Source organism: Microchirus variegatus, assembly GCF_963457635.1.
Source record: "Microchirus variegatus genome assembly, chromosome: 17".
NCBI lineage: Eukaryota > Metazoa > Chordata > Actinopteri > Pleuronectiformes > Soleidae > Microchirus > Microchirus variegatus.
The window spans coordinates 18753384-18771625 of record NC_139818.1 but is presented as its reverse complement, the minus strand read 5'-3'; the positions used below and the strand labels follow the sequence as shown (position 1 = coordinate 18771625).

The 18242-nt window shown below is 40.8% G+C and overlaps 1 protein-coding gene across 1 annotated transcript in view; it reads right to left on the bottom strand.

The window, feature by feature from the left end:
* Window positions 1–18242, bottom strand: part of LOC310939569 (corticotropin-releasing factor receptor 1-like) — a gene marked incomplete at both ends in the record, with an annotated part of 72120 nt that overhangs the window by 24388 nt on the left and 29490 nt on the right. The window contains 2 exons of the mRNA XM_083904345.1: window positions 3719–3825; window positions 15035–15117. Of these exons, the coding sequence (XP_083760471.1) occupies window positions 3719–3825; window positions 15035–15117 (190 nt within the window). The remainder of the gene's footprint in view (window positions 1–3718; window positions 3826–15034; window positions 15118–18242) is intronic.

Sequence of the window (18242 nt, the reverse complement as noted above, 5' to 3'; positions counted from 1 at the left end):
CGCGCTAACGCCGCTAAAGGAGCTAATGGCGCTAACTGGTAAACGGTGCCTGGACTCCGGTGCCACAACACGAAAAACTGCGTTACTTTAGAGACGCATTTTAACAATCGGGAGTCACGTAAACAATGACGTCACGCGCGTCTTATTCCGATCAGTCGTCCAGTTCGACTGTAGGCGCGCTAACGGCGCTAAAGGAGCTAATGGCGCTAACTGGTAAACCGTGCCTGGACTCCGGTGTCACAACACGAAAAACTGCGTTACTTTAGAGACGCATTTTAACAATCGGGAGTCACGTAAACATGACGTCACGCGTGTCTTATTCCGGTCAGTCGTCATTGGAAACGGGTCATGCGTTAGCATTTGGTCGCCGTTAACGCAGGATGCTTATGGTGGTGTCAATTTCTCAGAAACGGTAGAGGGAGCTCCATAAAATTCAAGGCGAAAAGAATTGCAAAGTTCTCCTTTAAACTCTGCTTCTTTTTGCAGAGCAAAAACATACTATTGATTGTTTACTTTATTTGCCATATGTTATGCCATAAACTGTCTATCACGCCCCTCTCTGTCTATAGAGTATACAGTATACATTTCCACACACCATCTGCTCAAATGTGAAGCTGTTACGTGTCAACGTAGGTGACGAATGGCACCATAGGTCAGAGGTGAGTGTTTGGATAGCCTGCCTGCAGAAACCTTTTCCTGGACAACATTGGCTGCCGTCCCGGGCTTTAATATCTTCCTCTTCCTGATCTAACAATACAGGTTTCGCGGGGGGGTGAAGGTGAATGGACGTTCCACAGCGAGAAAATTGCTTCATCTCTGCTCATGCATCATCAATGTGATCAGATTCCGCTCCAAGTTACACCCTGGCAGCATACGGCGTTATCGAGGGGAGAGGCGTTAGGTGGAGCATGTGGTAAAATAAAGCTCCATTTATTCCCATTTCTTCCCACTCGCAGTGAAATTCGTTTTTTTTTTTTATTTATACAGTATTATATTCTGTGTTTTTCCTTCTGTGGAAATGCTCAGTGTTCCCTCGCAGAGAAACACAAGACTCTCCTGGGTAATTTAACAATATTATAGTGTGGGTTCATGTTGTGGCAATCAGGTTGAAATATTCTAATTTGTTTGTTGACGGCTCGCTAAATCGGATTTCTATGGAAATGAGCTGTCACCCTACTATCCAGAAGTTTGTTGTGGAAGTAGTGCAGGGGAAGAAACAGTTTCCCAAGGACACTGCGCTCAGCAGGTAACGTGGCCTCGGAGTTCACTCATTTCACACGGCATAAACCCACAGGGAACACCGAAGACGACACAGAAGGAAAACCCTGAATATTATATAAGGGGTAATTTCTAAATTCGATCAAGGACAGAACGTTCTCATGCGAACGCTCTTCAACGGCCTGCTGCCCTTGTCCCAGTACAGAAGAACTAGTCGGGAATCGGTTTATTGAATAAAGTGCTGATATTAATAATATCAGACGCTTTTTTTTTGCTTTAGCTTGTGGCTAGCACTATATCCAAGTGCTTGTAGCATCCATAGACTTTGAAATATTTGTTTGTTTAAGCTAACAGAGCATAACATCAGTCTCCTCATCAGTCCAAAAACATGACACGCTTCAATTTCACTAGCTTGTGGCTAGTTGTTAGCGCCATATCCCAGTGCTTGTAGCATCCATAAACTTTGAAATATTTGTTTCTTTAAGCTAACAGAGCAAACAATCTTATTCTTGTGTGGACTTTGTTCTACGTTTTCATGCCGTAATAATGCGCTAATGGTCAGTATTTATTTATATAGCGCTAGAAAGACACCTACTCTAGCACTGAGCTAGCGTCGGAGTATCCGTGTGTTAGCTTGACATTGAGTCAATTTTGGTCAAATAAATATGTTTATGCGTATTTTAAAAGTCCGCTTTTACTTGAACGAACATAATAACTAGCTTTTTTTCTTCTAATGTCACGTAAACAGTGACAACGTAAACACAGCACAGCGTCTGTCTGACGAGGTGTAAGCGCTACTCGTCACTTGCGAGGTGACATAAATACAGTTTACATATTGGAATATTTCAACCCAGTTGCCACAACAAAGTCTAATATCTAATATTAACATTTCCCAAGAGGTGCCAGTGTCACTGTAAGAGACTATGGAAACAGTATGGTAATCATTGGATAATAGAAGTAGTATTATGCTAACGCCATCATATTTCTTTCAAGTATGAGCTTGGCAATAATGAACTGAAATAGCATGTGAGACATAAAAGAAGAGGAATTTCAACATTATAGCAGGGAAATGACCAATTCTGATTCCCAAACATTTTATTTTGAAGGCACAGTATCACACTGATGGTTGCCTATAGGCATTTTTCTGTTTACTACCGGCCTGTTTCTGTTTTGTTTTTTAATATTGTTGTTCATTTGTTTTGTACAGTGTCCTCGTGTGCTAGAAAGGCACTTAAAATACAATGTATTATTATTGTTATTCTCATAAAGTGGATATTACTTTGGAAATTACATGGTTTAAAGGTGCATTATGTAATAAATCTAAAGCAACTGGCCGTTAAATCCTCCTAATATGTCACAGAGACTCAGGAATAATGTTCATATAACAAACTGAACTCACCAACAACAACAGTACAGACAAAATATTCGCATTAAAAAAATATATTTTGCAGACTGCAAATCATGTTTATGTTTTGAAATCATGTTCAACCAATCATTGCAGTCAGTAGAGTCTCAGCTGCCGAGCAGCCACGGGTTGCCAGTTACGTCAGAAAACGAAACCTAAAAGACCTCGGTATTTTGAATTTGAATGTCGTAACCGTTTTTGGCCACATTCTTACATATGGCACCTTTAATATCATCTCCTTATTTCTACTATATTAGAACTAAGATGGTGTTAAAATATAAATATTACCATACTATGATACTGCACTGAAACTGAAAGTGTTTTTCCTCTCGTCTCTCTCGGTTCTACAACACTGAGCAGGAGTGTCAGCCTTTCCCCCCCCGTCCACCACTCAGGGAAAGCATCAGCCTGCAGCAACCTTCCACTAAATGGCTCTCAGACTCATCACAAAGTGGAGAAGGTGAGCGAGTAATAAACGCGACAAACTTCTTCACTCCATCCCAATGTCATTTTTAGCCCCGGGTGACACTCACCAGCCCCCTGCCCTACCGTCCCCTGTCCGAGTCCACGCTTGTCCCTCAAACATGGCTTGTGCATAAAGGCTGTCCCTGTTTATTATGTCACCCTGTGCCCTTTCACGCTTTTCTCACTCCCGGAGGTTGTCTCTGCGATCGATGGCCCCCCGGCCCAGCGGCCGAGGGTGCTAAGACCTTTCTCTGGTTAATGCGTGGTTTGCTGGAGTTTGTCAGAGAGAAACCCGATTCACCTCCACAGTTGTCCCAACAGACTTCCACACTGTTTTGACTGTTTTGTGTGTGTGTCTGTGTGTGTTTTTTCTCTCTCCCTCAGATGGGTCTATTATTCCCCTTTGTGCGGGGAAAACGTGCCCTAGTTTTTCTGGGCGTCTAAAGCCTTTTACATCTGTGGGACTAAGATAGGGGGAAAATGGTTCCATCCCATGACCAAATGGGTTTTTGAATAAGAATCCAGAGGAGCTTTGAACGAGGGATCGCGAGAAATACTGACGTGTCTGTCACATCAAGGGTTGTCTTTAGGATTATCAGGGACCGGCTGGAAACAGGGACTAAGGCTTACCTCAAACACAAGAAGAGGAAGAAAGCGATGAGCAGAGCCACCATGGAGATGCAGTGACCCATGTAGTTTATGATCAGAGCTATCTGGTAGTGCATCTTGTATTTATTCTGCAAAGGAGAGGGAAAGAGACAAAGAAGAAACGATGAGTCTTTGAGATGGAGAGAAAACAGAAAGAGTGAAGTGTGAAAAGTCCGCAGCTGACTTTGCTCGACCTATTTACACCACTGTAGTTGAACATCGGCGATAATGGCGTCACTATAGTATTATACTGTGTACAAAGAAGTTTGAGAACCACTGGACTAACACAACACTAACATTTGTATATTTTCATATATTCATGATTATTAGTGTTTCATAAGTCACCACAGGGTTTCTGCAGGGACCAGCACATCAAATTTAATGCCCTTTTAATGTCATTTCAAATATACTTACCTATATACACATACACACATAAAATATCCATATCCAACTCTGTCAATTAAATTGACATAAACCTTAAATTCACCCTATAATGGAATATAATGAAATCGCTCATAAGACAGCTTACAGTGTCAAAATTTTTGTTATTTTTTCATCAAAAGTATTTATTTTTTTATTTTTTAATGCCTCTGGGAATCGATTTTAATGCTTTTTGATGCCATTTAAGGCCTTAATCTGAGCAAAATGTATAATAATGATTATATATTATTATATGTATTATATATTATATTTATTTTTGAATGACCCACAGAAACCCTGCACCATCTGAAAACAGGCTCTGTCAAGCAAAACTATCAGTCCTGACCAAGTGGCAATTGCTCACTCATAAGACCCATTATTTTTTTTTAATAGTTTTATTGTATGACCTGTTTATTTGTGTTGTTTTTATATTTTCTACAGTATTTTATTGTTTTATTGTTTGTTCTTAAGTCTATTAGGTCACACGTTTGTATGTTTTATTTATTTATCTCTGATGTACAGCACTTTGTTTCAGCTGGTGTTGTTTTTAAAGTGCTTTATAAAGTTGTTCATCATGCTGTTCATCACGCTATATCGTCTCGCTTCCTCTAAAGGGGAAAAATAATTCCCCAAAAATGGCATCATGAAGGAATTGAAGGAGAACGGAATCCAGCCATTGAGACCATGAACTATTTTTTCACACGAAATCGAGTGAAATTCCCAACGGAGGCGCCCCCCAGTGGCGACTCCGTTGGGAATAATACGTGCATATACTTCCCCATTAGCTCCACCTAGAAAAGTCCAACACTTTTTACAGTCATGTCACATGGAACTCCTGAAACTCAAACGTGTCCTGACACAAATTGAATCACTTCCTGTGTGCAGGAATGTTGCCAAGCAACAGAAGTGGGAGACACCGCTATACTGGGAACACAGCGGGTGTGTGTGTGTGTGTCGTCTGTGTGTGGTTGTTCTGCATCACATTCTCTTTTTTTTTAGTCTTTTTTTGGTGACACAGCTCTCGGCGTATAGGGAAGCACCGACATCAGATTTCAGGCCGTGTTTTTTCAGCACGAACATCTGCATGAGTCCTGTTCCTGCAGCAGTGGAGGGTTTTTTTTTTTTTAGGGTTGTTTTTTTTCCCAGAACATCCGACATCGTCCTCTAAATAAGTGCCTGAGACACACTGTCTCTGCCTCAGATATCCATTGTGATTAGATTCCCCCGACACTACCAACAGTAATCTGCGCTGTAAGTGGATTTATGTAACCTACTGGTGTCTACGCCGAGATTAAACGATTAATCCCCCCCCCCTCCCCACGAAACACGTCATCTGTCCCATTCACCATATTATTTTTTTTTCCCTCAAATCTTCCTTCGTCTACACTGGGGCAGATGGCTCGGTGTCTTGATGTCGACGGCCACAGACTTTCTTCTTGGTTTTTTTTTCCTCCATCATTAATTTTATAACAAACTCAGAGAGCACTTACTAGAATGCATTAATAAAAAAACAAGGTATGTGCCAATGAGTCAATCTAAAAAGGCGACTCACTCGTGTTTTTGTTGGTCCTCCTCAGTCTAAGTACAGGAGATAAAACACGCGATGTTGACTTCCGCGCTCAATGCTACGTCACAATGCGCTAAATTCCTGGAATTGTTGTCTCGCGGAGCTCAGCTTTTGTCCGTAAAACACGCCAGAGTGCAGGCGAGGGCAACAGTATCCGAAAATCTGAAGTCTGGGAAGTCCGCGAAAAGTTCTATTCTTGGCTCCACAGTGCAGCACAGAGTTCCACACAAACTTCCAGCCTCAGAGGATTGATCTGTCCAGTGGATACATGTTATATGACGGCAATGTGCCTGCTAGAGCCTGAAAATGATCACTTTTCCAAATGCTAACTGCTGTTAGCTCCCAGTAGCCTCTGTGTCTGATGTCATTTCCTGTCCCTTAAGGACGTTTTCCTTTTTTTTTTTAAGGTGGACCTAAAGAGATGCTACTAAACCAAGCGTTCTAAGCAGGACTGTTTTGGCAGGGTGATTGAACTGCTGTGGTGCTTCATCCTTATGGTATTTTGACCAAAGCATGTCACAGACATGTTCATTAGGACACCAGGGAACTAGTTTCACTTGTAGAAATAGGGAATAATATGTCCCCTTTAAAAGAAATAACAGTGTCGTGTCCCTGTGTTGCAGCATTTTTTTCCACCAAACAAGGACTGTGGATTTTCACCCCCACTATCACAGCTGAGTCATGCTATAAAGGGATCATCTCAAGGGGAGCACAGCAAGACAAATGACTCCCCACAACCACACAATACTGCTTTCAACGCACACAGAGCATGTGAGCATTAATACAGACCTGAGGGGAGGACGAAGAAGAAGAAGAAGAGAGAATGAGTCGTGTAATGAAGAGTGCTCACACATCAGGACATAAATCACGCAAACAGCAGGTTTTAAATTAGATCGCAGAGCCCGAGATAAGCCCCGCCCACCGCTCGCCCTCAGTCTCACAGAACAGTGTGGGCCACGAGAAAACCGAAACATGATTCACACACACACACACGTATCATACGTTTGGGGGAAAAAATACCTTCTATTTTCTCCTTAAACAAACTTCACAATAAGCTTTTCGTGCACTTCCTGCTCCCAGAGGGACCACGTTTCAATACAAGCTGAACTTCTTCTTCTCTACTCCCTCGACCTCCTCCATTCCCCCCCCCTTTCTCATGTCAATCACAGCCTCCACTGCCACCTGGTGATTTATTTGGGCTACAAAAGAGTGTGTGTGTGTGGGGGGGGGGGGGGGGAATCAAATACACATTTTTAAAAGGTCAGACACTCTACATCCATCTCCTGCAGAGATCGATCAGACATCAGAATCTGAGAGAGAGAGAAACCACTGTGAGGGAAGGTTCTAAAGCCCAATTTATACTTCTGCGTAAAGTGCTCTGCGTAGGTTACGCAGAGTCCTCTGCGTCGACGCAGAGCCTGTCGAAGAGCCTCTGCGTCGTCTCCGACTGCACAAAATATTTTTTAAGTGTCTGTCACTCTGTCAAGGGACAACGGAGACGGCAAGAGCTGCGATTGGTCCTCAGGACAGGCCAAGCTAAGCTGCTCTGTGCCGGCTCACAGTGAGCACCGAGCGTCCACAGAGGCGGAGCTGATCCCCGCCGATAACGCCGCTGCCGAACTATAAATACGTCATATCTATACACACACAGCACATGTTTAGACCCTAAATGGCCAATGTCTCGCCTCAAATTATCTTAAAACTGCGTTCCGTGACACAGAAAAGTGAGAAACGGCCACTGTTTCAACAACAACAGTCTTTCTCTCTCTTTCTCTCTCGGACGCTATTGCTCACTGTAGCCTGAAGCAGAACAACCTTGCCCAGCGACCTCTACTGATCGGGCGGGAAATTGTAGCGAGTGTCGCAGACGGATAACGCATACGCAGTCGGAGAAGTATAATGTGGCCTTAAGTCGTTCTGTTTTGTCCGCCGCGCTTTGCTCAGATTTACGGAACTTTGACTGGATCGAATGTTTCAGTGACGTCAGTGTTAGAGATGCATTATGTAATAAATGTAAAGCAACTGACCGTAAAATCCTCCTAATATGTCACAGAGACTCAGGAATAATGTTCATATAACAAACTGAACTCACCAACAACAACAGTACAGACAAAATATTTGCATTAAAAAAAATATTTTGCGGACTGCAAATCATGTTTGAAATCATGTGGCGCCACCTACCGCCGTCTACCAATCATTGCAGTCAGTAGAGACTCAGCTACCGAGCAACCACGGGTTGCCAGTTACGTCAGAAAACGAAACCTAAAAGACCTCTGTATTTTGAATTTGAGTGTAGTAACCGTTTTTAGCCACATTCTTACATATGGCGCTATTAACCCTTTAAGGTACTACTCAATTTGGTCGACCACACTTTAAGTCACTAAATCTCATTGAAATATGCATCAAGCTGAACTCAACCTGAATGAGCCATCTCTACCATTTGGTGTAGTTGTGCAATGCTACAAAAAAATCCACTAGATGGCGCTGTGTCTGTGAGCAGTATGCCTTAACAGCATTCCTTCAAACAGCAAGTGACACGACGACGCACTCGTCCTTCGATGACGCATATCTGAGGGACTATTTTGTTGACATATTATCGTTTCAGAGATGTTGTATAGAATTGTGTAACTTAATTCAACAAAAATAAGTCTTATAAGGGTCATAAGGGTTATTGTTATCATACGTGAATTAAAAAAATGCAAATTCATTATTTTTCCTTTACATTTTTCTCGTACGTATGGTATGGTGCGTACCATAAAGGGTTAAATTTAGAGCTGAAACAATTAATCACCGACTGTTTTGACAATCGGTTAATCGGTTTGAGGCTTTTTTTCATGATTAAAACAAGATCTCTGATTGTTTCAGCTTCTTAAATGTGAATATTTTCTTTGATTCTTTGCTCCATATAACAAAGAAACAATTCAAACTGAATCATTTCGGTTTGTGGACAAAACAAGACATTCCAGAACATCGTTCCAGGTTTGACAAACACTCAATCAACACTCAATCAACATTTTTTTAGCATTTTAGCATTAGGTGACATTTTATGGACCAAACGATTAATCTTGAAAATAATCGACAAATTAATCGATTTTTGATAAATGGTTAGTTGCAGCTCTAGTTAAATTGCACATTAAAGTTTGTTTAGTGTGTTTGTGCTGCTTAAACCAGCACAAATGAATCTTAATCCCGCTCTTTATTTATGTGTGTATATGACTAAATTGCTTTTCCTAATTATGTTGTGGCGCTGTTGATGGATTATGTTGTTGTTGTTGTTTTTTTTTTTTATATAAAAGAATGCTACATTAAGAAGTGGATAATGTTCTGTTTCATCTGGGGGTAAATTAAGCACATTGTCAGTTTATTGCGTTAATAACGGCGTTGAGCTGCTGTGAATGATGTTTTATGTTAAAGTCTTGGATTACACAGATTTGAACTGTGCAGCTCCCATGTAGATGAGATGATTATAGGAATCTCCTGACTGTAACCATGGCGATTAGCTCAGCTTAGCATGAACACTGTCACTTTTATATTTCTGCTGTTCTCTATGAACATTATTATTATTATTACTATTATTATTACTGCTGTGTCTTATGTGCGTGTTGATGATAAACTGGGAACAGAAATGAAATCAAACATGAGCTCAGACTCCGTCCTGCTGTTGTGACGGCTGTGTATATCTATTAATCCTGGGCTAAAAATAGTCTACGGCAAAAGCTCTATCTTTTTCTTTTCTTTTTTTTTTGTGCGTCCAGCTGTTACAGGAAAGTACTGAGCCTTTAAAAATAATAAATGAATGAATTATAGTCATCAGCACTGGATCTGAACCTTCTGATTATTTTAGTTTTTTAAATGTGAATATTTTCCGGTGTCTTTGCTCCATACGACAAAGAAATAATTAAGAACTGAATCATTTTTTCTGATGCATTATGGACCAAACGATGAATGGATTAATTGTGAAAATAATCGATGAATGGATAATTAATGGATTACTAAATGAATCGTCAACCAATTTGAATCGGTTTGAAGCTTTTCTTCATGATTCAAACTGGATTTCTGATTGTTTCAGCTTCTTAAATGTGAATATAGTTTGGTTTCTTTGCTCCATATAACAAAGAAATCATTGAAAAACTGAATCGTTTTTGTTTGTGGACAAAAACAAGACATTGGAGAACATCATCATTTATAAAAAATCTAATTTTTTAAAAGTTTTAATTACATTTCATAGACCAAACGATTACTCTATTGATCGATTATGAGAATAAAGTTGCAGCTCTAACCCTACACTCTTGGAAATAAGGGTTCCAAAAGGGCTGAGGTTCTACCTGGAACCATTTGCTTCTGAAAAACTTAAGAAAGGGTTTTTCAAGGGTTCTTGGTAACACTAATGGTTCCAGTAAGAACCACCCTTTCCTGAATAAAGGGTTTTAAAAGGGTTCTTGGTGGAACCCTCCAAAAGAGTTCCAGGTGGAACCTTTATAAAAAGGTTCTACCTGGAGCCAAAAAGGGTTCTCCTATGAGGACAAGCCGACGAACCTTATATGGTTCTACTTTGCACTTTTATTTCTAAGAATGTAACCCTTTTAATGCCTCTTTAAAACATCTCAACCAGAGGAAATAGAAAAACAAGTTTCTCCAGTGGAAAATGCATTCAAATATAAGGAAATAAAGCAGTTGCAGACACAGCCTCTGCTGATACTTCACTCTCTCTCTCCCTCACAGACACTTTGTTGGTGGATATTTAATGTACATAATTTTTTAATGGTCTGTATGTTGTCGCCTCTGAAGCACTTCCCCCCTCCCAAACTCTTCCCCCGCCGCTGACGTCGTTCTAAAACCGACAAAACATGTTCGATGTTCAACGTGACAATAAATGCAGCTTCTGCGATGTTTTCGATTCAGATTGCAATACAATAAGGTCGCTGTTGTACATATTTTTTATATGTCATCCTTAAATAATTAACTGTACAATTAGATTTTAATCAGCCTGGGTTCACGACACGGTCGGAACAAGAACCTTTCTGTATGTTCTCCATGTGTGCGCATGGTTTTCTCCCACAGTCCAAAACCATGCAGATTTTAGGATTCGGCAAATTGGACCATACACTACAAAAGTTCAAAAGTTTGGGGTCACTTAGAAATTTCCTTGTCAATGTCTCTTGACTATATTTTCTATTCATTTTGCAACTCTTTTGATTAATAAAAGTGTGGCTTTTCGACACAAAACAATTGTATAGGTGACCCCAAACTACATTAAAGGTAATGTAGGTATGAGAGTGAGTGGTTGTTTGTCTCTATGTGGTCCTGTGATGGACTGGCGACTTGTCCAGTGTGAACTCTGCTTTTCGCCCTATGTCAGCTGGGATTAACACCAGGGATTGTCGACCTTCATGTGAAGGATAAAGTGGCAGAAGATGAATGGATGGATATAATTAGGGCTGTTGTGAAGACACGACCTTCAAATGAGTCTTTGTCTTGGTCATTATTGTGATGAAATTTCAGTTAAGTTTGAATAAAAAAAACAGATAATTGTGTTTTTCAATTTACAATTTTCACAAAACAACATATTCAATAGTAATTATGTGTTGTGTTTTAAAGCTCCCATAGACCGGAAGTTCAAAATAACAAATACATTTTTTTTGGGTGAGTATCTGAGAACGCTGGGTTTTATTGTAATTTATTGTAAAAAGCCTTTGAATCGTGACGTAAGGATCCCGTCACTTCCAGGTATTGGCCAATCACAAGACAGTTGGGAAAGCTCTCATTGGCTGGCCAATCACAATACAGTTCTGTCTTCTGGGGGTGAGATTTCAGTCTGACGAGAGCTTCAGTGAGGAGAGATTTTGATCGTCTCCTTTGCAGCAACTAGGAGGTTTTTGACCGTAAAAACAAGTTAATGTATGTAAGTTGTAATGGAAAATTCTATTTCTTTGTCTCAGAAGCTAGAGATACACAATACACCAAGTCATTTTGTGTATTATGTATTGTATATTGTGTAATTAGGATGTCTAGCCTGAACTGACACCTACCTACAACATCCGCAGGGAGTCGGCTCCCCAGTACCTACAGTAGACAAAGAGGTATGAAAACACCGCCTGGAAAGGTAGACTCTTTGTCTATTGGAGGAATGCGAAAGGGGAGTTGCTCAGGTATAAATGTGGAGAGCCCACTATGCTCTGGGTGATTCTCTGGATCAGTCCTGTGAAGATTGACCTTTTCCTTGCAAAGAAAATAAAAACTTTTCTGAAGTTCTCTATTTCATCACCAGCAGCTGAAAATTTCCACAACAAAGTAGACCTCCATAACTCACATATATGTGCGATAGGACCACTCTATGTGAGCTTTAACACCATATCAATACACATGTACTGTATTATAACTGTTTAAATTCAATGCATTCTGGAAGAAAACCAAGCACGAGAAGAGAATGCCAGTATTACAGGAACTCACTCTGCTGTTAAAGAAAAAAGCATCTTGGGAAGTGACCTACGAGGACCTTGTTAGCTATCGTGAACAATCTTTGTTTTCATAAACTATTGATTTTACACATCGGATGATATCTGCCAGCCTTTATTGCCGTCGACAAACGCGATCGCAGTCACACCTCAACCTGCTCAGCCTTCTGTTCTCAGACGGAGTGGGAAAACTTACTGAGTAAGAAAAGCCATCGTAATCTGCGATAAACTATCAAAACATGAGGGATTTGGGTACCGCGTTCTTGCCAAGAACGTAAAAGAGATCATTTTTGTGATGCTTTGGACGCCAATTTAATGTTCTGCCTTTGCAGACACTGTTGTAACAAAGTTGATGAAAAGGTTATCAAATATCAGCAGTTTGTCAAAGCGAGAATTATCCTATAAAGTAAACTATCGCCGGGAAATGATTTTTACTTCCCTGGCAGATGTAGTGATGTGCTGGGAAAGACTTCTTCTTTTCTCAGGCCTTTGTATAAGTGAACTCAATTAGCCTTTTGTGGTTTGTTAGCTCACGTGAGAATCCTCACGTCTGCACTCTCATTCTGATGCTCAGTGACTTTAAACTTGGACTTTAACTCACGTCAGTTTAAACCGAGTTCGACAAAACAACGCAATGAAAACTGTCCCTTATTCATAATTATTAGTATCTTTTAAGATAATGAGAATATAGTCAACACAATGTAAACAGACAGTCATTTACTGCCAAACATTAGGACAGAATTGTACTGTAAATGTACAAGAATAAAGCGCTTTATCTTTCTAAGAGCATCACGTACTGCCGCTCTGACACGTCCCTCAGCGTCGCCTTACAGACACAAAGGGAATCCTTCCTCAGTTAGACGTTCAGAGCAGGAATATATATATACTCTCTCTCTCTCTATATATATATATATATATATATATGTGTATATATATATAGTATTTATAATGATTTATGATCTATTATTGGGCATGAAAATGGATATTTATCCTTTCTTAGTGCTCACGCGGTACGGATCTGTGTAAATTACTGTGGGAATAACACACAACTCCTTATATGGACATCCTGTGCGTGTGTGTTTATAGGTCACATATACAGGCTTTAAAAACCGTCTTTCTTATGTGTTGTTGAGACAAATGTATGATTCAGTTTATATCGCATTTTTAGCAGCGATCATTGTGCAGAAGTATACAATACATTTTTATAGCCTCTGTATATACTGTACATTTAAACATAATAATGGGGAAAAAGCAGCAGCTCTGCGGTCTAAGGGTTACTGGTCCCTAACCTCATACTCTGACTTTAATTTCACCGCCGCTCTGCTCCGAGCGTCTAAATGCACACTGGAGTCAAATGAAAAAGCATCAGTGCATCGGTCGTGCCGAGGGACGTGTTAGGATGAGCACGGGCTAAGAACACAGTCATGCACTGTAATTGTAAAATAGGGTAAGAAAGTGTGAAAAAACACATTTACTGGTGAAGTATAAAAGTGCTTTGCCACTCAGTCTTGATGAAAAACGAGTGCTCATCAGCATGAGCATACAGTGCACATGACAACACAACACCCAGATGGAGGCTGGAGAAACAACAACAATCATATCCGATAAAAAGGCGGCACACAGCAGGAGCCTCCATCGCTGGAGGACGATGCTGTTTCAGGGAAAAACAAAACAAAACAAAACCTCTCCATTTCTTTTGAGGAATTCACAAACTGAGCGGGAGTGAAATGGCCGCGGGACGACGAGCACAACCTCGATATAAACACTACGGAAGGAAAAGCACTTTTTTTTTCAATGAATATAACATTAAACGAATCAGAAATACACTCTATACATTGTTAATGTGGTAAACGACTAAGCTACTATCTAGCTTTTTAATGGAACTAATGCAGTGCCTGTAGGAAGTGTGTATTCCTTTAGTGGGAGCTGAAGAAGATTTTCAGTTATTGTAACCCATCGCTAGGAACGTAAAGGCTAACGTAATACAAACACTGCGCAACCTCATTAGGCACAACACACATTTTTTAAATTATAAACTGGTGTGGCTGACAGTCACAAAACAACTAGCTAGCTAAAGTTTGTTGTTAGTTCTGCCTAATGAGGTTGCACAGTGTTTGTATTATGTTAGCCCTACAGTGATGCTAATCGTAGCCTCGCTAGCTTACCTTTGGAAGCAGGCTCGCCAAGTTAGCCGCAAAATAGCCGTCAAACGCGCTGCCTGGTGTAGCGTGCAGGCGTAGCGTGACAGAAAGACACACCGACACAACTAGCTTTATACTTCCAGTGTTCTAATGCTACATTGTGTTTGCTAATCGCGTTAGAAGGCTATTGGATGATTAGAAAAGCCTTGAAAAGCCTTGTGAAATGATGCTAACACAGCTAAAAACTGTTTCTTTGACTAAAGCAAAGTTATTATTTTGAATAATAACTATATTTTCTATTCGTTTTGCAACTCTTTTGATGAATTAATGGAAAACACCAAACAAATTGTATAGGTGACCCCAAAGTCAGCAAAGCCCTTTTAAAAGCCCATTTAAAGTTAGTTAAATGCTAATTCGCAGCAGTCAATTTTTGCGCATTTGACGCCGATGCCTTCATGTCTTCCTTCAATCCTATTTTATTTTTGTATGTGTGTCCTTCAGCTGCTGCAGGCTCTAATAAACCAACCCCCCCCCCACCCCCCAAACCCAGAAAAAACATATTTACTATATAAAAGGCTTGCTTGAAGCAGCAGCAGCACTCATCTCCTACTGCTCGCCTTGTATTTGCAGTTGGTTACAGATTAACACAGTTCAGCTATTTCATGCCCTCATGAAAAGCCTCATTAATCAGGAACACGAGAACACAAAGTCTCACCAAGTCCAGTATGGGCGTGCACATGGAGTAGTTGCCCTTCAACGCCCATGTCCCGTTTTCCTGGCATTTCCTGTAGACGTTGTCTGCACAGAAACAGAAGAAAGACACAAGCTGGTGAAAACGTTTTGTTTGTTGTGATCAAATCTTTTTCTCTCCATAAGTGAAAATACCGCGCACGACGTGAAACCCTGCTGGCAGCGTGACCTTTTCCCGGAGAGATATCATTAGAGGGAAAGACTTAACCAAAGCTGTGATTTTTCACACGTTTGCTGTCAGAACAATGTGCCACCCTCTCTCTGCCCAAACACTGTTATTATTCTTTACATTTTAGACGCCAACCCCCCCCCCCCCCCCCCCCCCCCACAAACAACCCAAAACCATGGCTCATCCAATGACCAGGTGTTCGAGCCGTGTTTCGCAACACACGCTTCCCACATGTTTTTGGTTTTCTCTTTGCGGAGGGGAAACAGGGTCGAGCAATTCTTCACATAAACGCTCCATTATTGGCAACTTTGCCCGCAAGCTGTGACACTACTAAAAGGGTGTATTTAAAAAAAGAATTCAATCACTGCCTTCATACTTTGAATGGACAGAAAGACTCTGGAGTGACACACACACATTTATTTTCTATGAAAAAGAAATCATTTCCGCACACTGCAGGATAATGGGTCGGCATGCAGGCAGAGTTTAAATCATCGGGGGGGGGGGCAAAATGAGGTCGATTAAAGAAGAAAGGACGAGAGGTCATACAGGTAAAGAAATGAGGCCATTTTGCTTTTTATTTCTGTGAATAAAACTGTCAACGGTGACACTTTCAAACTGCTAATGATTAGCATTAGCTGCCAACGTGAAATCAGGGTAACGCTTTAGATCAGGGAACACATATTCACCATTAGCTACTGTAGGTGCTTACTAACATGCATATAAGTAGCGTACTAGCCCTTTATTAGTCAATTTTAAGCATGTATTAGCACTTTATGTAGGAAAAATCTTAATTCATGTCATTATAGAGATAGAATAAGGTTATGTAGAATAAAGTGTTAACACGTGATTACTAATAAAGGGCTATGCTACTTATGCTATCATTTAAAAGTTTGGGAAAAGCACTTTTACGCTCATATACATTGTTAATGTGGTAAACGACTATTCTAGCTGCAAACGTCTGGTTTTTAATGGAATATGTACATAGGTGTATAGAGGCCCATTTCCAGTGTTCTAATGGTACATTGTGTTTGCCAATCGCGTTAGAAGGCTATTGGATGATTAGAAAACCCTTGAAAACCCTTGTGCAATGATGTTAGCACAGCTGAAAATCATTATTTCTAATCTTGTCAATGTCTTGACTATATTTTCTATTCATTTTGCAACTCTTTTGATGAATAAAAGTGTGACTTTTAATGGAAAGCAGCAACAAAATTGTATAGGTGACCCCAAAGGTGCTTACTAGCATGTATAAAAGTAGCGTACTAGCCCTTTATTAGCAACTATTAAGCATGTATTAACACCTTATGTAGGAAAAATCTTAATAATAGAGGTAGAATAAGGTTATGTAGAATAATGATTACTAATAAAGGGCTAGTATGCGACTTATATATGTTAGTAAGCACCTATGGTGAATATGTGGTCCCTAATCTAAAGTGTTACAGAAATCAGTTCTCTGGTGATAACACAAATAAATTGAAGCGAGCAGGGACCACAGAACGATATTCTGGATAGTTTTTGGAGAGGCATTATTTCATCTTCACATCAGGATTTCTGTCACCGGTGTTTCGAGAAGACAGCGCCAGCGATCAGCAGTGGGAGCACGTTCACATGTGACAGCCAATTATTGGTCCTACCTGCACTGAAGCATTTCTCACTGACTTATATAGACAGGTACGACCCTGTTTCTAGAGATGGGTCGCCTTCACGGGTCGTCAGGCAGAGTCTGCCGAGCGGATATGGAAGGGGGGGAAAAAAAACCCTGTCTCTATCTTTCACTGAGGTAAAAAATAAACAACATACAAATACTCAGGAACACAGGATACTACGATCACACACACATTACTGCGTCTGTTTTGCCTCTGTTAGAGATATATGACATTATTTAACTGCAGCGTAAGTTACCGACTCATTTCCAGCGATCTCCAGGGTCACAACCTCTCCGGGGGTCGCCAGATTAAGCTGAGAGGTCATCAGATAATTAGTCGGACAGAAAGAAGAGGGAAAAAAAAACCCGACATACCAGGAGCAAATCTAATTCTGGATATCAGACCATTCGTCAGCAGTTATTTTAAACGAAACTGACACGTGAAAAACATTTGAAAGTGTAGGTCACAGGCAAAAGGTCGAGGACGACCGCGCGAGTCACGTCTTCATCTGAAAACACGACGAGACAAAAGAGTCGACGGGGAGGACAGTAGAAAGACTCCTGTAAGGACCTGGAGGTTTGTGATTACATCACTGTTTTATTCTATAGTCTTTGACTGTGTTTCCATGAACTACAGCTGCAGCTCTGTTTAACTGGACTAACTGTCTTTGTCCCAGTAAAAAAAGCCAGGAATTGATTTACTGAACAAAGCAGGTCCACCTCCGCTGCACTAGTTGGAGAAACTTTCTTCTTTCTGGTTCATCTTTCACATCACAGACGAAAATGACTTCAGCTAGCATGTAGTAACTAGCATGTCGGGCGCCATTTTGTCTCTTTTCGACATTCTTAAACTCCAAAAGAAGTCATAAATTCAGTGTCACCGTGTTGTTTTCGTCTCGCGCGAAACCAGCTCCGTCTTTTACTTCCGGGTCAAAGGAAGAGCGCCGTTCGTTCCTGCTAAAATTAAATCAGTGCCGCCACCGCCGCCGCCGAGCTCAGCGATTTCAGTTCAGCTGGAAAAAAACAATCAGCCGATCGGTGCGTTAATCCTCATTCGTGGCGTTTTAAAAACGAGGTAGAAAAAGGCCAGAAAAGTTTGGACGTGGCTGAAGGAGCTACTCAGGTTTAGTGTCGACTGACTTGTGCTCATAATTTAAAGCTACGACGATCGTTTTTTGATCACAGGTCAACTTCAGTAAAAAAAAGTAGTGCTGGGCACTAGGTTAACGCCAATGACGCGTTTCCATGGCGACTGACCGGAGAAAGACGCGCCTGACGCCATGTTTAAGTGCCGCGACACCTGAGTCCAGGCACCGTTTACCAGCTTCGTTAGCTGCATTAACTCCTTTTAGCGCTCGT